Source organism: Abrus precatorius, unplaced genomic scaffold (assembly GCF_003935025.1).
Source record: "Abrus precatorius isolate BTA unplaced genomic scaffold, Abrus_2018 Scaffold9, whole genome shotgun sequence".
Lineage (NCBI taxonomy): Eukaryota > Viridiplantae > Streptophyta > Magnoliopsida > Fabales > Fabaceae > Abrus > Abrus precatorius.
The window spans coordinates 4630059-4653409 of NW_020874439.1; the positions used below are offsets into that span (position 1 = coordinate 4630059).

General features: G+C 34.2%; 1 protein-coding gene across 1 annotated transcript; it reads right to left on the reverse strand.

The window, feature by feature from the left end:
• Positions 1-880: 880 nt before the first annotated feature.
• On the reverse strand, positions 881-4015 carry LOC113850630 (disease resistance protein RGA2-like). The gene is made up of 3 exons (XM_027481209.1): positions 2108-4015; positions 1925-1966; positions 881-1702 (listed from the first exon to the last, which is right to left on the reverse strand). Exons 1-3 carry the CDS (start codon positions 4013-4015, stop codon positions 881-883), a joined length of 2772 nt encoding a protein of 923 aa, XP_027337010.1.
• Positions 4016-23351: the final 19336 nt, after the last annotated feature.

A 23351-nucleotide genomic window follows, 5' to 3' on the forward strand; every position in this document is an offset into this window, starting at 1 on the left:
ACTTGAGTGTCCCAATGAAATAACTAAATGACTGTGACCATCAAATCACCGAAATCTGAAATCGAAATGGGAGAAAAAAGAAACAAAGTTGTTCTATTTTAAGTAGTTCCCAACATTACGGAAATCCAACAATTTTTAGAAAGCTTTTAATATCCAAAATTTATTTTTCTTTTCTATTCCATTTTCACTTGTAAATATTAAAACAATGAGTCTTCCCATGATAAAACTAAAATTGAAAATTTACCTTCAATTCAAAATTAAGACTGTACGTCTAAAAAACTTGTAAAAAGTAAATAGAAATTGAAACTATACAAAACTTCCATTTATATTTTACATTTATGAAGTAGAAGGAACCCAATATATTTGTTTTACATCATTCCCTACGCATGTAATTACATTTCTAATTTAGATCTTAATTTTTAAATAAGAATGTTTTTAGGCATTAGTTATCTTTGTTATTATGTCACATGACTTTTTATGCGTTTAACATTTAATTTTTTTAAATTCATCTTAAGTTAAAATTTATATTAAATAGTTTTTAATTGGTTTTTAATTTTTGAAATTTCTTTTTTATTTAATCTTATTTAATATAATAGAATATTATTATTAAAAAATAAATGTTAATATTTACAATTTTTATTAATTATATAATAATTTTAATTTTTTAAAAATATTATATTTTTAATAATGCCAAAAAACTTACTAGCATTAAATATATGATGGTTAATATCAATTTAAACAGAGACTCCGAAATTGTTTAATAATTGAAAATTAATATGATTAGGATAATTTGTATTTATAACTCAAAAACTAGTTAAAAGTATTTTATTAACAAAGCAAATACGATACACAACGTTTACACTGAATAAACACCGTCAGATCAGTAATCACTAAGGATTATTTGTGGGATGTGTGCGATTTGGCGACTAACAACACTTGTCTCTGTTCGGCATTCTTTAACTAAGAGGGAACAACTCTTCACTTCAAATATCTTTAAGTTGGTAAGATCACTCATTCCTTCGGGTAGCGATGCCAGATTTGGGCAATCCCACAATATGATGTGTTGAAGCGACGATAGGTTGCAAATCCAATCTGGCAAAGCCTTTAGGTTTTTACACCTACTTATGCTGATTTTTCGCAGAGGAAGATGGCAGTTGGTGTCAACCTTGAACTCAGTTTCAAATTCCTCAAGTGTTTCACTTTCACACCATATAATTTGAAGAGACTCGAGAGAAGTCAGATTTTGCATCCAACCCTTTGGTAAATTCATATGATCAGAAATCGTCAATTCTTTGAGCATGGAAAGAGGAGCAGCAGAGGAAGATGAGTCAGCTGAACATGTTGAGTTTAGTGTTGCAATTAATGGCTCCGCACTGCATTCATCCCAACGTAAATTCTTAACGTTTGGAAAAGTAGGCATGCAAGTCAACTGTGGACATTTATAGACTTCCAGCCGAGAAAGATGAGGAAATGAAAGAGGTAAAGAGAGATTATGTGAATTATTGATATCATCTCCCCGCCTCCGCCATCCCCTGAGCTTGGGACAACCTCTTAAGAAGAGGCTCTCCAAAGAGGGGAAGAAGCTTAGTGCAAAACCATCTTCGTAGAGATCTATGTATTCTAATTCATTGAGAGAGTGTATCGCAAGTGACTTCAGGGACGGGAGACGTTCCAACGGAGGGAGACAGCAGCATTTACGAAGCTCATAGAGACGAATGTGAACAACATTTGTGAGGAGAGAAAGCCAAGTTGGGAAAAACACGCCTGGATAATGCCTGACATTCAATTGCTTAAGATTACGGTGGGGCTCAAGGTTTTCCAATAATTGCAAGCTGTCACTATTACGGATGTCTTCATCCATTATAAAATAATTCAACCAATCCAGAGTCAAGGATTGAAGGAATTTTTTTTCTTTTAAATTTACATTCTGTGATTCCAGAGCCACGTCTCTCACACGATTCAGATGCTCAATTCTTAATTGTCCCCTTAGGTTTAAGTCCTTCAGTTCATTTAGTGTGCCATATTTTATTTCTTGGCTGTCTCCTACAACAAAGGTCGACAAGAATTGCAATGAGGATAATTTTCCCAACCCTGCCATCCCACTCACGGAGTCATAATCATCGATATCAAGGCACCTCAAATTGACTAATTTTGTGACTACTGAAAATGATTCTTCATCGTACTCCTCCAATTTCAACGTTTGCAGAAAAACAAGATTGCTCATAGATTTGGGAAGACTTGTTTGGTGCGTTAAATCAAGGTATCTTAAATGCTTCAAATGTTCAGTGGAATCATAGAGATGATGCATCCTCAAGACACGTAAGTATTTGAACTCTGCAATAGCCGACAAATCTTCCTCCTCTTCCAAGTCATCCGGTAAAATCAAAGTTCGCAGCCTCCTCGGATCTAATGATTTCAACAAATGAATGGCCTCATCAGATTCCAATGATACGTGCATGGGTCTACCTTCAACTTTTTCTGCCTTTCTATCCAAGAAACAATAATCATTGCCCGCAACAAGCATTGCAAGATCATGCATTAAATCATGCATTTTGAAACTAATGATCTCACCGTATTCATCATTTTCTGCATCTTGAAAAAATGAGTTCATCAGAAACATCTCTACAAATTGATTACCAACATCCTCCATGTGCTGTTTTTCAGTCGAACATTTAAGGTAACCCTGTGCCATCCATAACTGAATCAACTCATCCTTTTCAATTTCCGAATCCTTGGAGTATAAAGAGCAGTAAGCAAAACATTGTCTCATTTCTGGAGACAAGTTGCGGTAACTGAGTTTTAGAATTGGCATAATACTATTTTGCTCTTCACATAATTTCCAGAAGCCACCAAGTAAAACATTCTCCCATTCACTTTCTTCATTTTGTCTTCTTAACAGGCCTCCCAGGGTTTTAACTACTAGTGGAACACCCTTACATTTTTTGGCTATTTCTTTCCCCGTTGATTCTAGATTTTGATTCACTCCATTGAAATCATCCTCAAATGCAACGCTCTTCAACAAACTCCAAGATGCTTCATCCGTCAAACCTTTCAAAGGATAGGAAGTGCTAGCTGTCATTGCCTCAGCTACATTTTCACTTCGAGTTGTCACTAAAATTTTACTATCTTGAGCGCCACACATCAAGTACTTTCTCAATTCAATCCATTTGTCACGTCTCTCATTCCAAATGTCATCCAGGACCAACAAATATTTCTTATCACTTAAATTTTCACGAAGTTCTTCTTGCAAGTAGTCTAATGACGACCCATCTGCTGTCTGGCGACGAGTAACAGATTCTAATATTTTCTTCAGAATAGTTTTCACATCAAAGTTATCAGAGACACACACCCACATTTTCTTTTCAAAACAATTCTGCACTTCCAAGTCATTATACACCAACTGAGCAAGCGTTGTCTTCCCCAAGCCACCGAGGCCAACAATAGCAATCACAGAAACTTTTCGGTTTTCATGAGGTTGTCTCAACATAGTAATAATCTCCTTTTTACTATCATCTCTTCCAATGATATCAGATTCTAGCACAAAAGAACATGTTTCCCTCCAGTCACTGTTAGTTTGCTTAACCAGAGAACCTGGGCTTAAATTCAATTTATCCATGTCTTCTATTACTACAGTAAAACTTTCTCGTATTTGTTTAATTTTGTCAGGCATTTCAGTGTATAAAGGAAGTTGATTTGAAGATGAAATGGAAAGAAGTACCTTGTCTACTTTTCCTTCTGCTGCACCCAATTTGTCTCTCCTGAATTGGATAGCAAGGTCATCTAAGGAGTCATCTGCAGTATGGAGTACTTTTTTGAACCTTCTGATCCAAACTCGCACACCATCATCTTGATCTTGTTTATCGTCTGCATCAAGGAGCTTAGCATTGATGGATTCAATAGTGTTCTTAAGCTCTTCCAACTCTTCCATCACATCATATTGCTTTCCAAATTCAAGAAAATCTGCGGAAGCCAACCTGAGATTTGAAGTAACAGCAAATGGAACTGAATCAGCCATTGTTAAAATGATTAAGAAAGACTACATAGAAGGGTGCTTTGTTGAAAGGAAATTGAGCAATGTGTAAAAATATTGGCATAAGAATAGAGGAAAAGGGAAAATATGTAATAATAATCTACAAATTCAATTGATTGAATCATGATTCATTCATGGCCGGCTCAGTTACAAATCCTTACCAATCAGAATTTCCATATGCACGACACATCTAAAAGTAGATATTTATTTTTTATAATTTTAGTACAAAAGACAAAAAACTATCAATTATCACTCCAAAATCTTCTTGTTTAAGATATTTTTTTAAAATATTATTATTAATGTAATCCCCTAATAGAATAGGACGTAGTATATAATTTTAGGAACATTTTTCCAACATAACATTAATATGGGGGCTAGGTTACCTACCAAAGAAAACTAAAGGAGACTAGGAATCCTAAAATAATAACTTCAGATTTCTTCTCTTTTTTCATCATAAAGAACCATGCATAAATAGCCTCAGAACCAGGTCTTTGATCTTCCATCTAAATGAAATAACAAACTTTAAAAAAACCTTCAAACTAACAAAAACACTTGTATTCAATGATTAACATTAATTTTTTGTTATGCGTTTGGGTCTTGTAACACAATTATTTCTTATTAATGTTGATCTCATAAAAATTACTATAGAAAGTAATTTACTGTAACTCCGTATCATTTGAACTCTCTTGTATACGCCAGTCTGTGTTCATTCTCGAATAAAAGAGTACTTTGGAATTTTTTTAATATTTACTTGTTTAGCTTCTTTTATATTAATTTTGTTATATTTATCTTTTCATTAAGTTAAAATATTATTTTTTAAATTTAATTAATTTTAAAGTAAATTTTAAATTTTTTATCATGACACTATATTAAATTGTTAGACATAAAAATAGGGGAACATTATTCCTCAGAATGATTGCTGAAGAAGAAAATAGATCTGCACTGTTTTCAGTTTGAGATTGGCAATGGCTGCAGTATAAACATTATTGCTCTTATATCTCCCCATTACAGCGACACTTTTGTAATTAGTTATGTCACTCGTGACTCAGCTAAACTGTAAGCTAAGCATGTTGTGGAAGAATTAAAAAATGGATAGTTATTGTTGAAATTGAAGAAAGGGTGGAAAAAGAACCTGTGAATGAGATTAGACGCAACAGCAAATGGAACGTTTTCCATATTCCTTAAATCTGATGAAGAAGAGAAGAGATTTCACTGTGTTCAGTTTGAGATTGGCAATGGCTGCAGGGTAAACATTAGTGCTCTTATATCTCCCCATCACAGGGATACTCAAACCATCTTTTCTTCTTTCAATCTAATATTATTAAATATACAATAAAGGGTAGCCTCTAACCCGAGTTACCCATTAATTAGTTTAGTAATGAGGGAGATTGTTTCTGCAGTTAGATATAATACTAATTTAATCAAAGTTGAGATTAATTATTGTGACTTTGCTGTGTAGTCGTCGAGTCAAAAAATTATGTGCATTATTATAACTCACATTGACAGCTAATGCTGTCTCATCTTTTGGTCATCATTTTATAATTGTTTAATGTAGTTAAAAATTTAAACAACATCTATAATTTTAAGATTATGTATTAAGTTAAATTAACTTTTTTTAAAATTGATTGAGATGCTTGGTGATAATGAATTTTTATAATTTATTACTGTTAATTATAATATATTAATTTTTTCATTACTTGTATCATTCTTGTTATGTTTCTAATACCTGATTTGTCTACTTACGATGCGAGCGGTCACATGAAATTGATGTTATAAGAGTTAGGTGCGTCACTTTTGAATACCTTTATTTTGTTATACCTATTGTTAATGTCTTAATTTTTCTCTTACTTCGTATAATCATATATCATTTACTTTATTAAGAAAAAAAATATGTAAACTGCTACACTTATGTATCTATTACATTATTGCTCTTATATCTGCCCATCACAGGGACACTTTTGTAATTAGCTCTCAAACCATCTTTTCTCAGTCTTAATGGTCAATGCTTGCTCTTATCTTCGAACTAATATTATAAATATGCAATAAAAAAAGTTTTTTATTTTTTTAAAATTAATATATTTACATTGATTAACTTCATATAAACAAATTATAGAAAAGCCTTTTTTAAATATTTTTTTATTACAATCTTTCATTATAAATTAAAATATATAAGTATTTATTTGAGAGTATTAAAAATCAATCCATCAATTAATAGTTTTCGAATCATTAAACTTATTTAAAAAATTGAAAAATCATAATATAATTTACAATTTTTATTTTTTATTATAAAAATCAGATCAAATCAAACTTTTTCTCTTAATATATTTATATTAGTTTTCATACAGGGTAGCACTTGTATCTACTTTAACTTGTAACACCTTAAATTTCTTTTAACCAACAAATACATTTTCATAACAGATAAAAATAAATTCCTTTTGAATACATATAATTTTGGATTTTTGCTAATAACATTTCTAAAATATTCTTTATAATAAAATTGGACCAAGTATCATAAATTGTAAAAATTATTACTAAATTTACTCATCACAAAATATAATTAAAATAAAATAATACAAATTTTCAAATGGTCCTAGTTCCTATAGAGCAGTCTTCCTTCCAATACCCTCGGATTATGATTCTAGGACGACCAACATCTTTATCGCTTCACATCCATTACCTGAAAATATTAGTAAGGGTGAGTATCTCCCGCCCTACTAAGTCTCTGAGTTAAATATAAACAAAATACTTACAGGTATATACAGTATTAGGGATATTACTTGACATGGTTTAAATCACAAATACACTCAAATCATCCAAGTTCCCATTTCAAAGAGTTACGCACGACAATCAATCATACTCACCACTTCAGATTATACATCTTTCTACTAATCTGTACGCTATACTACATGTATTATACCACATCAATCAATATGTCACAACACATGTGTCCTAATCGTATTCGTCGATATATTACAACACATATATCATAACAACACCAACCGAAATGTTACAATGCACCTATTATGACTGCATAATTTCTATACCAATTCATACACATCACATTTTTACATTCATAGTCAATGCCCCTGGGATCCTTGGAGGACTTCACAGCTTAGATAGCCGCTGGTTAGCTGCAGCAACACAGATACACGTGTACCTCCCCAACCCCTTATAGCAAAGATATAGTCAGGAGTCTCATCAGGAAATGAGTGTGTGGCCTGTGAATGATTTCATTTTAAGCAAATCGTTGTGTACTATCCACACAAGCATTCACCACCCTCATTTCTACAAGATTTTCCAAATCTTCTCCGGACTCTATACCCCCAGTTGTATCACTGTAACTATCTAAACTCATCACCACATTTCTCATTCTTTTTCACACTCTTTTATAGAACAACGTGTCATAATACGTGAGTCTTGGCTGATGACTTGGTGTATTACAATACATATATTATGAGTACGCCCTTTGGGTCATGCCATAATACATTCACATCCATCCATCTACTCTGACTCTCGTATTATAATCACTCTTTCCAGCATTTCATTCACACGTGCGCTCACTGCATGTAGCCACGCTCACTGTGCCACCTTGATTACATCACACATCACATAGAAAACCTTATCTTTATTTAAGAATAATTAAACACTTACAATATAGTATCGGTTCACTCATTTAGCATACTTCAACTATTAAGTAACAAATATATAATAATTATATCATTCATCATTGAACACTCATCCAACACAGAAAATCATCATACATCACACAGTCAATACAATGTGTCGGAGGTCGGACACCTCCGGACTCAGCTCAGTCGTATAATCCTCACTCACATTTATCAATAATAACAATAGAGTTGCATACCCTAAGGTTTAGCATCATTCCAACTACCTTCAAACCATGTTTGCTTACTAAAAATGTAGTGTTCCTTCGAAAATGGTTTTATTTACATCCTTTCTTACAAATTTTGTTAGGAGAGTTATCAAAATAGTTACAGATTTTCCATTTTAACTACCCAAGAGAGGTTAGGGTTTGAGATTTACTCCCCCTTACCTTGGAACGAAGACTCACCCTAAAATCAACGGTAGAATAGCTTCCCACACGGATTTTCATTCCTAAAATATGGAAATACCCATGAGAAATTGAGAATACAAGAAAGAGGAATGAGAAACCAAAAATCCTAACTCATAAACTTACCTCCAAGCATCCAAAACTCAATTTCAACCTTTAATCTAGCTCCCAAACGGCTTTGGAGGCAATTTAATCGGTAAGAACGGGTTGAAAATAGAGATAATCGAAAGGGTTTCAAAGGGAGGAATGACAAATGAGTTTCTCGAACCCTAAACCCTTCAAATACCTCTTTGATCACGACACGTTCGCTACAACAACACATTCTCATTGCAGCGACGGCCCCTATCGTTACAGCGAAAATCTCATAGGAGACTGCACCCTGGTTTTCTATAGAATCTCGCTACAGCGAGGCCTTCTCGTTACAGCGAGGCCTTCTCGCTACAGCGAGACTACAACTAGAAATGTACCACTCACTACCGCTCTCTCACTATAGCGAGACACTCTCGCTACAGCAAGAATGTGATAGTCCCACGCCTTCCTCCCAGGGCCTTCTCGCTATAGCGAGATTGCCCTGCAGTTTACCCTCATCCTATATTTCTTATCGACCTTAGTCCTAACAAGTCAACACTCACACATAAGTATATATATACACATACATCCAACATTCAAACACACAAGTAGAAATTCACACACACACACACACACACACACACATATATATATATATATATAGTAATTAGAATATTATTATAAAATTTGGAGCGTTACATAACTCTTCTCTTAATTCAGCATCTTTTGTTTAGTTTAAACTAAAAATTAAAATAAAAGTCATTTAGAATTAAGAACAAAGAAAATTTATATTAAATTAATAAAAATTGGTCTATGAAGCAAGCAATTCGATATCGTTTAAGGTTTTGAGTTTAATTTCTTATATATATATAAAAAAATTTAGTGATAAACTCACCTACTACATCCAGGTGGGTGACCCGATCGAATTCAAATTAAACTACATAGAAAAAAAATTATGATCCATAATTAACTTTTCCATGAAAAAAGGAGAATAAATTTATTATAATTTATTTGGTGAACATGAACTGAACTAGCTATAAGGAAATTATAGCTAGATAGGTTTTATTTAAATATATTATATATGTGATGGGTCATAATATATGGTTCAACAGGCACAACACACTTCTGATTTTTGCAGCAGCCACTGAGTAAATTTTCTCCCCTTCTGAAAAGATAGTCACATTGTTGGTTCCCAGATGTGCCTATGCATCTACTTATGAACAAAGCACTTGGTTTCTCACATGCTTCAGTCAGCACCACCATTTCCTCAGCAATTAATTTTCAAATATATAATTGAACAAACTCAAGGTTAATTCAGCAATATATTTTATGTGGTTTAGATTTACTTTTAATCTATTTATTTTATGAATAGATTGAACAATGTGAAGATGAAACACAAAATAACGCCTCATTTTAATATTAATAATCTTAATTAACTGAAGAAACAAACTATGAGTGTTATATATATATATATATATATATATATATATATATATAAAATTTTATAGTGAGATAATAGAATAAAATAATATTATAGTGAGTGTTTCTATAATAATATATTTTTCTTTTGAGTGTTACTAATCTAAATCTTTAACATTTTTTTTGTTGGTGAACAATTTTTATTTTTGTATATAACACGGTATAATAAATTAAAGTTAACTTTTAAATAAAAATAAAAAAATTGCCTGATTATATTTAAATTTAATTGATTTTATAATTTTAAAAAATAAATATTTTATTATATTATGTTAAAACAAAATGATAAAAAGTGAAGATTAAATTTTAAAAGAAAATTAAAATCAAAGAAGTCACATAACATAAATTTGTTTTTATAAAATACTCTTATTTAAGATTATTATTAAAAAAAAATTTTATTTAAAAATTGTGATTATAATATTTATTATTAATATATTTTTTTTTATATTAAATGGGTTCAAAAACCCTTATTATTAATTTATTTAATAACTTGGGGGAGCTAGAATATTTTCTAGATTGGATTTAAAGTCAGGGTACCATCAAATACAGATGAAAGAGAGAGACATCGAGAAGACAACATTTCGAACGCATGAAGGACATTATGAATTCTTGGTAATGCCCTTTGGCCTAACAAATGCACCATCCACATTCCAAGGATTGATGAATCAGATATTGAAGCCCTTTTTGCAAAAAATTGTTCTTGTCTTTTTCGATAATATACTGATTTTTAGTAAGATGAAAGAGGAGCATCTAAATCAGTTACAACAAATGTTAGAGCTACTGAGACAACACACTCTCTTTATTAACAAGAAGAAGTGTTGTTTCGCCAGAACAGAAATTGAGTATTTGGGGCAGATCATTTCAGGGGAAAGAGTAGCAGCAGATTCTAAAAAGATAGAAGTCATGTTGACATGGCCTGTACCTACTGATTTGAAAGGGCTGAGAGGTTTCCTGGGAATTACTGGTTATTATCAAAGGTTTGTGAAGGGGTATGGGAAATTAGCTTGGCCACTTACCTAACTTCTAAAAAAGATGGGTTCAAGTGGGGTACAGAAGCTCAGTTGGCTTTTGAGAGACTCACGCAAGCAATGACTACACTCCCTGTTTTAGCGACCCCTAATTTTGAGAAGCCGTTTGTAATTAAAACAGATGCCTCAGGAAAGGGGGTTGGGGCAGTTCTAATACAAGAGGGATGCCCATTAGCTTATCTGAGTGAAAAGCTATCAGAAAGGGCCCAACAAAAATCAGTTTATGAAAGGGAATTCATGGCTATAGTAATGGCGGTCCAGAAATGGCTTCACTATCTGATGGGAAGAAAATTTGTGGTACACACTGATCAGAAAAGCTTGAAGTTCTTGGTGGACCAAAGAATGATGGGTGAGGGGCAACAAAAATGGGTGGCCAAACTGCTTGGTTTTGATTTTGAAATAAAGTACAAGGCAGAAAAAGATAATGGAGCTGCTGATGCTTTATGCAGGAAAATGTGCTTTGCTGCCATTTCTAGTGTTACCTTCCAGAATTGGGATGGAGTAGAGGAAAAGGTCCAAAGGGATGAGAAGCTGAAACAGATTATGCACGATTTATTGCAAGGTAGTAAAATACAATTGGGATTTGAATTAAAAGGGGGGACATTTACTCTACCAAAAGAGGTTAGTGATACCTAAGAACTCCCTTAGAATTCCATTACTCTTGTAAGATTTCCATGACACTGCTTTGGGAGGACACTATTTTTTCATACCTATAAATGTATGACAGGTCTATTGTGGTGGGAAGGGATGAGAAAGACTATTCAACAGTATATTTAGTCGTGTGAAGCTTGCAATAGAAACAAATACCAGATTTTGTCACAGCTGGATTGCTTCAGCCATTGCCAATTCCCTCTCAAGTTTGGGAGGATTTATCAATGGATTTGATAGGGGGTTTCCTTAAAGCTCAAGGGGTGGATACTATCTTGATGGTGGTAGACAGGCTTACTAAATACTCCCATTTTGTTAGCATTTTGCACCCTTATTCAGCTAAGGACATTGCTAGCATTTTTGTGAAGGAGATGGTGTGACTACACGGATTTTCGCAATCAATAGTCACTAATCGTAATCAAATTTTTATGAGCACTTTATGGGCTGAATTATTTAAGTAGACAGGAACTAAATTGAAATTTAGTTTTGTGTACCATCCATAAACGGATGGGCAGAGTAGCTCAAGTGGTTATGTTGGGCTGAATTATGGTATAACACCACTTACAGTTCTGCCACCAATACTTGCCCATTCAAGAGTTTATATGGGAGGGAACCACCCCTATTGATCAAGGGAGATGTAGCCCCATCCGCAGTGGAGGAAGTGAACCACCTATTGGCTGAAAGAAATGCCATTTTAGATGAGCTCAAATGGAAACTAGACAGAGCTCAAGTTCGCATGAAGAACCAGGCCAACCAGAAAAGAAAGGATGTGGAATTTGCAGTAAGAGAGAAGGTCTATTTAAAGATCCAACCTTATAGGTTGCGTTCCTTGGCCAATCGTGTCACTCAGAAACTTAGCCCAAGGTACTATGGACCTTTTGAAGTGCGGGAAAGAATTGGAAAGGTAGCGTATAAACTTAAATTGCCTGCTGAATCCATGGTACACCCACTTTTTCATGTGTCCTTACTGAAGAAATGTATATCTCCCAATGTCAAGAGCCAGTCTCTCCCAGTGGGTCTTGCAGAAGACTGGGTGCTTAAGTTATAGCTAGCTGAAGTGATGGAAGCAAGAAGAAACCCCTACGGAGGATTGAAAGTTCCAATTCAGTGGAAAGATATGCCAGAGTTTGAGAGCTCATGGGAACTAGCAGCTGACATCCAACTAAGCTTCCCTCACTTCCACCTTGAGGACAAGGTGGTAGTTCAAGAGGGGGGTATTGTTAGGGATCGAATTTTGGATAGGATAAAAGTGTATGAAAAAAGGTAATTCAAGGGCAACTTGGGAAACAATAAGTTGGGAGAGGGGTGTGATCCAGGTGGGCCCAATCCTAACTAATTGTGAAGACATGTGTGTGTGTCTTGCTGAGGGGTGGGGCGAGAGAATGATTAGCAATTATTCTGTTATGAGAAAAGGATATAATTGTTGGCTAGTAGGAGGGAGAAATGGGGATTTTTCTGAATTAGGACTTGGAGCGTAAGAGCTGCTTAGTGCTCCATTTTTCCATTCTTGTTACCGCATTTGTCTTTTTCTGATTTCCTTAATACCAGACATTTTCTTGCTGTTTCTTGGGTTGTTTCTATCATTAACATATGCAGATTTCTAAAGCCAAGACCCCCTTCCTTTTTTTATTTACAAATTTTTTCTCAGCCTATAAAATGACATTTTTTACCCTATCCCCCAAATGAACTTTTTGCATATGTTATTGATATCATTGCAAACAATAATAGGAATAAGTTGAGTTTGCATAACATAAATAGGAATGATCATCATGCAAGATTGGCAAGAGTAACTCTACCAGCTAGGGACAAGTTTTTCATTTTCCAGAGAGAAAACTTCTTTCTAACCTTATTAGTGAGAAAATAAAATTGGTTTTTATTAGGTTTCAGATGAGAGGCAGGAATACCTAAATACCCATTTAACTAAGATGAAGGGTTAATTCCTAGAAAAGAGCTAATAGACTGAATTAAAGAGACATCAATATTTTTTGAAAAGAAAATAGAAGATTTAAAATTGTTCACAATAAGACCAGAGGTAGAATTGCATTTTTCAAGAGCAGGTTTAATAGAGTTTGCATTTTTCATATTAGCCTTAGCGATTAAAAGAATATCATCAGCAAAGAATAAGTAGGATAGTTTAAGGCCATGATTCCTAAAAGTAAAAGGGTCTCAATCACCATCCAATATTTAAGTCATTATTTAAGTTTAAGATTTTTAAGGGCCCATTTTTTCGCCAAATATACCCTAATTTTTTGTTCAGATAATTAAAACTCACTTATTTCCCTAAGAGTTTAACTATTAGGGTGAATTTTCATAACGAACACCATGTCTCATAGTCATCTAAAGCAATTTTTACCTCAGAACAAAGGTTTTGGTAAGCATTTTCATTCATTAAGTCAGGTTCTTCAGAATTTGACAGAATATTCAAATCATCTAAAATAGATTGAATAATTTCCTCATCCCTAAGGACCAGGTCTAACTCTTTCTAGACCAAGACTTCGTCTTTAGAAGACACAAATGCAGACAGATTGGAGAGAGTCTTCTTCGCAACTTGCTCCTTGCAATTCTTCATGATGGCCTTCGGGATTCACTGTCACTTTCTTCTTGCTTCTGGTAAACAGATCTCCCTCATCCAGGGATCGCTTCTCTGCCTCCAACCTTTCCATCATAGATTCAATCGACGCTCCTTTGTTTCTTAGCAAGAAACCTTTCAAGAGCTGTTCAAGACACACTCTCTCTCTCCTCACCTCCCCGAAAAGCTTTTTGGAGATGATATCAACTTTTCAAAAAACAACAATTAAGATAAGTGTAATTTTAATCCTCCTAATTTTAATTATTTACATTTAGTTTATTTAATTTTTTAAATGTCCAAATTAAGTCTTCAACATTACAATTAAGATTTTTATTATATTTTTTGCATTTTATTTTGTATTTTCAATTAAATATTTTATATATTTTTACTTAATTTTAAAATTTTTAAAATTAAAAGATTAAATATTAACAATTAAAATTAAATACCCAAATGGAAAATACATTAAAATATAAAGACTAAAATATAATTAAACTAAAAATTTATTATCAAAAGCCTAAACACCAACCTTACACTTATGCAAGATAAAAAAATAAAAAATTATCTTAATATTTTATATTAATGACAAATTATCTGTGACGAATTCATTTTTATCCTAATTACAAAAATTATTGCTTGATAATATAAAAAATTTATTACAAATAATGAATTATTATTGGTAAATTTTATATTTATCATTAATATATATTTCTCACATAAGTATAAATCTAAAAATTCTTACACTCGATTTGAACTTTTTATTTAACTTATATTTAACAATTAGTGAAGTAATAAATTATAACTCGTTAAATGTAAGTTAAACGAGAGACTCAAATCAAGTATATATATATATATATATTGTAACACCCTAAATTTTTAATCGTTATAATAGTAGTTTAACTCAGAATAGAATAGGAAATCAGTGAAGTTATGTTATTAAGCGAATATAATAATGTGCTAATTATACATTCCGTTCAATTGTTTCTCACAATTACAAGAGCTTGAAGAATAAAATCATAGTAATTAAACCCGTTTAAGAAAAACATCAAAATATCATATTCCTTCAGCGTTCTCAAAATATACAGAAATATCAATAATTACAAATATTCATAAAAGTTATCAAAATACATTAGGACTATTTATTCCAAATAACATAGGTCCTAATGAGCAGTCTATCCATCATATGACTAAGTGGCACTAGTCATCCTCATGCCAACCCTCTATCATCGCAAGATATTCAGAATCCAGGTCATCATCTGATCCGAGATACAGATCACCCAGATCTCCAGTAACTTGAGTACCTATGATCCGCTTGAATGTCCATCGCGATGGTCTCCCAAGGTGGTCATGTTAGTGATATGTGACTAGGTAAGTCACTGCTGATGGGGTCCTCACAGTACCAGGGAATATATAAATACAGAAGGTATGATGGATTCTGTGTACAGGGAAATCAAAAGGAACACTAAAGGCTAGTTCTAATTTCTTCATAACAATCTCACTAGGTGCCTCACTATCATATAGAACAATTCTAAAGAAGCTAAGTCTCTGGTACTCATTAAATACATAATTCAACCTATTAATTACAGAGCTTTCTACTAATCTAATTCCCTCGGCTAGTGCCGTCATCAGGGTTTCTTGAAAGGTTTACATAAGGATGAGTCTCTACATTCATTCCTAAGCATACTTACATAGATAAATTCAACAATGCAACAAATAAGTCAACATGCATCACATATTTAATCATTTATGCATTCATCTTATGTTCATTACTACTGATCTTTTCAATGCTCAATTCCACTGCCCCTAGGATCCCTCAAGGTTTTCCTTAGCATAGATAGTTGCTGGATTGTCGCAGCTATACAGATATAACATGTGCCAACCCGACCCCTTTTAGCAAAAGTATAGTCAGGAGTATTCGTCAGGAAACAAGTATGAGGCCTGTGGTGCTCCTACTCTCATTTGTGTTGTGTAATTTAAGAGGAGCATCCACCACCCTCCTTTTCCCAAGACTTCTCAATCTTTTCTATCTCCACACTCCCAGTGTACCTCTGAACTATCTATACTTGTCCTTATTATATTCCTTTCTCATTCATTTTCCTTTTCCATATTTCTATCTCCTATTTCTATATTTCATTGTTCCAACATATATTATTCAATCATTGCTGAGAGTTAGTTCTCTCGGACTCAGTTCATCATATATATACTCATGTTCTCATAAAATCATAATCATCATAAATCATTTCAAAGCATACTTCAGACATCACAAAATATACTTCAAACATAACAAAGCATGTTCCAAACATATCAAACACATATTATCAATCAGTACATGTTCATTTCAAATATTTTCACAAATACAAACATCACAGTTCTTAGTAATGAGATAGAACTCTCCTTACCTCAGAAATCTAGTTTTTGATATTGAGGAGGTAAAGAAGGTTGATTTACCAGTCAAAGTACTTCTATACCTTACAGGAATGAGTATTCTTTGAGAAAATAGGAAATAGAAAAGATAGAAATGAAAACAAAGAGTTTGGACCCTGAGATATTCACCAACATTTTCGTAGGGTCGAGGTTTGAGATTGGATTCGGCTAAGTTTTGGAGTTCTTAAGGCTTTTATCTAGGATAAGGAAAGAGAAAATTTAGAGAGAATGGAAGAGGAACGTAAGTGTTCTTAAGGCTTTTATCAAGCGACGAGCAGCTCGCTTGAAGATGTGATCTCGCCTGAGCGACAGGCTTCTCGCTTGAGCGAGATATGCAGACAATGGTTTTTCTCCATATTTTCTGATATGCTCGCTTGGGCAAGCTCAATCTTGCCTGAGTGAGATAGAGGCCAAAGAGGGTGATGTTTCACCTGTGCGTCCACGCCTGGACGATGCAGGTCGATTGGGCGAGATTCTCATGCTTACTTGGGCGAGGTCAATCTCGCTTGAGCGAGGTTACAGTTGGGCATAATCAATCCTATCTCGTCTGAGTGAGAATCTCCTCGCCTATGCGAGAACCTTCTCGCCTGGGCAAGCTAGCCCTGTAACCAGATATTTTTGGACGCTCAATCTCGCTTGAGCAAGATTCCCTGCACCAACCTCTTCTAGAACTCCTCAAAACACATTCCTAACACATCCTAATGCCAATTAATATTGAACAAAATATAATTTGCTAATTAATGAAAAGAGGGTGTTATAATTATCTCACCCTTTTAGGAATTTCGCCCCCAAAATTCATTAACTCAGAAAGAGATGGGGATAAGCTTCCTTCATTCGATCCTCAAGTTCCCAAGTAGCATCTCCTTCATCATTTATACTTCATATCACTTTCACCAGAGATATTTCTTTGCCCCTCAACTGTTTGACTCAGCGATCAACAATCTTATTGAAAATACTTCATAAGATAGATTTTCTCGAACTTGGACTGGATCAAGTTCGATTATATGTGAGGGATTGGGAATGTATTTCCTAAGTTGAAATACTTGGAAGACTGGATGCAATTTAAACAGATTTGGAGGTAGTGCAATCTCATATGCTACAGGACCAATTCTACTCAAGATTTCGAATGGTCCTATGAATTTGGGAGATAGTTTTTGGGTTTTCAATGCTCTACCAACTCCGGTGATGGGTAAGACTCTCAAGAACACATGATCTCCCACTTGAAATTCCAATGGCTTCCTCCGGTTATCATAATAACTCTTCTGTTTGTCTTAAGAAATCTTGATCTGATCGTTCTGCCTTTGGACTAAGTTAGTTGTATGTAGAATTGCTTCTCCAGCTCATACCAACATAATAGCATTCTGCATTTCCTTCTATACAAGACTTCATACGGCGCCATCCCAATGCTAGGGTGATAACTATTGTTATAGGTGAACTCTACCAAAGATAGACACTCCTTCCACGCTCCTTGTTGCTCCATCACGCAAGCTCGTAACATATGCTGAACTAAGTCTCAACTTAATTCCCACCGATCTTTGCAAACTCTCCCAAAATTTAGAGCTAAACCTGGGATCTCGATCAGACACAATACTCAAAGGCACTCCATGTAGCCTAACTATCTCCTTGATATACAGCTCTGCTAGCTTGTATTTCATGTTAATTGGAAGAAAATGGGCAATCTTGGTCAGTCTGTCCACTATCACCCATATTGCATCATGATTTTTCTTGGTTCGCCGATAGTGCCTAAATTTTGTAATCCACTAGGCAAATGAATACCAAATTTTTTCCTTTTACTTGTCTTTTTATTAGCCGATTACTAACATTATTACGAAGAACCTTGACTTCAGCTGATTAAGTATATAATAATTGATTCATCTTTTACCAAATACTGATGAATATTTGAATAAAGATTTTCTTGCTAAGGTATATAATAATTGATTCGTCTTTTACCGAAAAGAGGTATCCGGGAAGGTAATGGAATATTTGTTACATCCTTGGCCGAGTAGGAGTACTCGGGAGGGAAATAATTAACTAATTCATCCTTGGCCAAGTGGAAGTACTTGGGAGGGAATTTAAATAATTGATTCATCCTTGACCGAGTAGGGGTACTCGGGAGGAAATTAATTAATTCAACCTTGGCTAAGTGGAAGTACTTGGGAGGAAATTTTAATAATTGATTCATCCTTAACTGAGTAGGGGTACTCGGGAGGGAATTAATTAATTCAACCTTGGCCAAGTAGAAGTACTTGGGAGAAAATTTTAATAATTAATTCATCCTTGGCCGAGTAGGGGTACTCGGGAGGAAATTAATTAATTCAACCTTGGCCAAGTAGAAGTACTTGGGATGGAATTTTAATAATTGATTCATCCTTGGCCGAGTAGGAGTACTTGGGAGGGAATTAATTAATTCAACCTTGGCCAAGTAGAAGTACTTGGGAGGCAATTTTAATAATTAATTCATCCTTGACCGAGTAGGGGTACTCGGGAGGGAATTAATTAATTCAGCCTTAGCCAAATAAAAGTATTTAGGAGAGAATTTTAATAAATGGTTCAAGATAACCGAATAGTTGTAGAAGAAGTATTGTATTGATAGTGTGTCTCGTTAGAAACCTTCCCAGGAAAACTCCTTTTCACATTCTTTTAAGAGGACAAAACCTGGGTGAGGAAAAGAGTGCACCAATTACATATTACAAATGCTCAACTGAAATAATGCTTTAAGTGTATGTTATTGCATGTCCTCAGTATTATTATCTTCCCTTCAAGTGTCTCTAGCTCGTATGACCTATTGTCTAGTCGCGCAGTTACCCAAAAGGATCCTTCCCAATTAGCAGCCAACTTTCCTTCTCGTCTGTCTCAACATACTTCCCCTGTTACTCGCCACACCAAGTCATTAACATAGAATTGTCTTGGATTAATTTTTGAATTGAACTTCCTTGCCATTATCCTTTTGCTAGCTTCAGTCACTATTGCTGCTTGACCGCGTACTTCATCCAGTAAATCTAGGTTGACGGTCAGGGATTCACCATTAGCCGATTCCTCGAAGTTTTGTCTTTGAAATAATGGCTCTCCAATCTCAACCGGCATCATGGCATCAGTACCATAGGTTAACCGAAAAGGTATTTCCTTTGTGGTTGTTTGTGGCGTACATCGATAAGCCCACAAGATCTTGGGTAATTTTTCTGCCTATTCTCCTTTTGTCGAACCCAATCTTCTTTTAAGTTCATATAAGATGACCTTGTTTGCAGCCTTGGCCTGTCTATTAGTCTGAGGATGTTTAACATATGTGAATCTGTGTTTGATTTGAAGTCCTTCCAAAAATTTATAAAATCGTCGATCTATGAATTGTAAACCGTTATCTGTGATCAAGGCATGAGGGAGACCAAAATGTGTAATGATATTTTTACAAGTGAACTTTTGTACATTATTGGTCGTGATGGTGGCGAGTGGCTCTGCTTCAATCCACTTACTAAAGTACTCCATAGTGACAATCAGGAATTTACACTACCCTTTTGCCAATGCTAAATTTTTAAATGAGATTTTGAGAAATAAAAGAAAGTTGAAAGTACATGAAACTGTGAAGCTTCCACCTAAGCTTAAGGACCTAGGGATTTTTACTATTCCTTGCACAATTGGAAAAACTCATATTGATAAGGCTTTATGTGATTTAGGAGCAAGTATTAATCTTATGCCTTATTTTGTTTTCAGGAAGCCTGATATGCATAAACCGAAGCCGACCTCCATGTCACTTCAGCTGGCAAATAGGTCGATCACATACCCAAAAGGCATAATGGAGAACGTACTTGTAAAAGTTGGGGAGTTTATATTTTTGGCTGACTTCGTGGTACTTGACATGGAGGAAGATGATGATGTCCCCATCATACTAAGGAGACCGTTCTTGGTCACTGCAAGGGCCATCATAGACGTACAAGAAGGGAAGCTCACACTGAGGCTAGATGATGAGGAATTCGTATTTCAAGTTTTCAATTCTTTCAAGTACCCGTCTAGCCAAGAATCCTGTCATTTTGTGAGCACTATGGATGCTGCTTCTCCTTCTCCAATTTATGGGAAGCATGGAACCACAAGAAGAAGGCCAAGAAGGAAGCAATATAAGAAGAAGAAAAGACAAAAGCTTAAACCATCCATTAATAAGCCTCCTAATTTAGAGCTTAAATTTTCTTCTCTTTATTATAATCCCCATCTTATGAATAATTTTTCTGATGTAATAGGTGTTGGGGAGGCAAAGCTACTGGGGAGACAATTGTATATCAAGAGAGTCACCTCTGAGACTCATATCTTCTTCCCACTATGATTTAACAGGAACATCAGCCTCGTGACGTTAAACAAGCACTGCCAGGAGGCAACCTGTGTTTTTTATTTTATTTTTGTTTATTTTAATTTTTCTATTGTTCTTTTATTTGGAGAATAAAGAATAAGTATATTGAAAGACTGCAAGAATTGAGTTGATTGTTCTCGCACACACTTTTGAGCTCTGATCTGAAAGCACGCCCGTGCTCGTACCATACACGGCCGTGCATTAAGTCGCAAGGGCGTGTTTATGTTTTCAGCATGGTTGTGCTCCCTCACTCGAAGCCATCACACCAAGAATTATCAAGGAATCTCTGTCCTTTTTATTTAAATTGCCTTCTTTGCATGCTTTTAATTTGATTGCTTTCAAATATTAAGGACAATGTTTCACTTTAAGTATGGGAGAGTAGTTCCTAATTATATGATTGATATTGCATGTTATTGAGTAAAGTGCCTATGCTATTTTTTATGATAATTTAAAACTTTTTCCTTCATGAAACCCAATTTTTCCAGATAGAAGAGCATGTTGAGTGATTATTATTGGCATTATACTTTCATTTGGAAACTAATAATTAGCTAAGCTCTTTACTTTTATGCTTTACATTAAACTTTAACCCACAGATGTGAGTTTTGAGCCTTAAAAGGGATTTTTTTATCTTAATTTAATTAATTGTACCCTTTCCTCATTGTTTTATGTGATTATCTCCTTAGGAATTGTGCTCTAGAACTTAACTTGTAACCGACTTAAGACTTCTCTTTTTAATTACATGTTTTAATGTGATTGAGGCATAATAGGATTCTTATTCTTGGCCTTCAGCATGTTTGAGATACAACTAGTTACCCACTTTGAGCTTTATTGATTTTCTTGGTCCCTTACATTAAATTTATAAAATATTTTGATGACCTTGAGTTTATGAATGAAGTAATTAAGTTGTTGAATTGCTTGATAAATTTTCCTCTATATCTCTCATGTGCAAAAAGAAAGAAAGAAAGTATGAAAAAGGAAATGAAAAAAAAAATAATAGAAAACAAAAGAAAAGAAAAAAAGGTTATGTATGATTAAAAGGAGAGAAGAGTAAATATATTGTTTATATACAAAAATATAAAAATTACTCCAAGAGCTTCATTTGTAAACTTAGGGGATGTTTATAATTGTTATAATTTATTACTCCTTTGTATATTCCCTTTCTTTCATTTATCTTACCTCAATTATTATAACCTCTTGGCCACATTATAACCTGAAAAAGACCTCATGATTTTTACTTGCATTTAATTTATTTAGTGGAGAGTTGGTTTATAGTCAAGCCTATAGTAGTACACGTTTCTTTAGGAGAACTGAGTAATATCTTATTTTGTCCCTTAGTGAGAGAGGAAAGTAGAGTACCTTAGTTTGATGTTTGAGTGAAAAGTATGGAAATATAAGATTCTAATTGGAAATCCTTTTGATTGCTTATACTCAGTGATATTACTTTTATTGCTCTCTTTATCTTCTTTATCTCGGGTTCCTTGTGTTGTATTATGTTTTAAGTTATTATGTTATTCTCTTAACTAGCACTTTGCTTGATAGAAGATTAGAGCTTTGCAGCAGTCAGTACGCCCAGCCCCTTTAAACAAGCACGGGGTGCTTCAAGCCCATACACGGTCGTGCTTAAGGCCTTGCACGGCCGTACTCATCTGCAAAAAGCCCAATAATGAAGAGTTTTTAGGGTTTTCAAACCCTATTAAAGGAAGACCTGATGCACCATTGAAGATATCTCTTTTACACACCGTTTTTATCTAGTCTTTGGCTCTGGGATACATCTTTCATCTCGTCTCTCTTGCATGGGATCCTTGGCACATGCTTGACGGGACTTGGAGCTTCAAGCGATCGTACTTGAAGACCAGGAACACATCTCACACTCTAGTTTGCTATTTCTTTTGATTATGGATTTGTTTATGATTGTTTTGGTTCTTTTTTTTAGCATGAGTAACTAAGTCCATAGCTAGGGCTATGAGAACTATTGTTCATGAATTTATAGAATTTTGATATTTAAATCTGAATTTGATTTCCGTTTTGTGATTAGATTTTATCCTATTGCGCTTCTTTCTTAATCCTAATTAATTATATCGTCAGGCGACCGTACCTCGATCAATTAATAGATCTATAGGGTAAAACAAGACAAAGGATTAAGTGGACCAAACCAATCTTTCTCTTCTAATCGTTATTAGATTAACAAGTTCATAGATTCCTTAAGCTTTCTTAAATTGATGTCTTGCATGACCATTGGGGATGTTAATTTAGAGAAAAGAATATTAATATTGCATGACCAGTGGATATTAATAGTATTAGTATGAATGATTAGTAATTACAAGGAAATCAAATTTAGAATTAAATAGAAAAATAACATAAAGGATTGAATGAGAAAACCCATATGCCCTAGGTTTCTCTCCGATAAGTTTAACCAAGATGTGCATTGTATTCCTTGCTCTTAGTTTTATAATTAATTTTATAAATTCTTGTTTTTAATTAATTTCGTATCTTTGAAGCTTAAACAATTGAATTAGAAAATTCTTAATAATTGAAAATCAATCCTTGTGGGACGATAATTCGGGAACTTAATTTAAGAACCCTTTATTACTTCTCAATGGGTACACTTGCCCTCTGAACATTTGCCCGTCAGTTTGGGGATGATATGTTGAGCTGAGCTTTAACTTAGTTCCCAAAGTTCTTTCTAGACTCTCCTAAAATCTTGA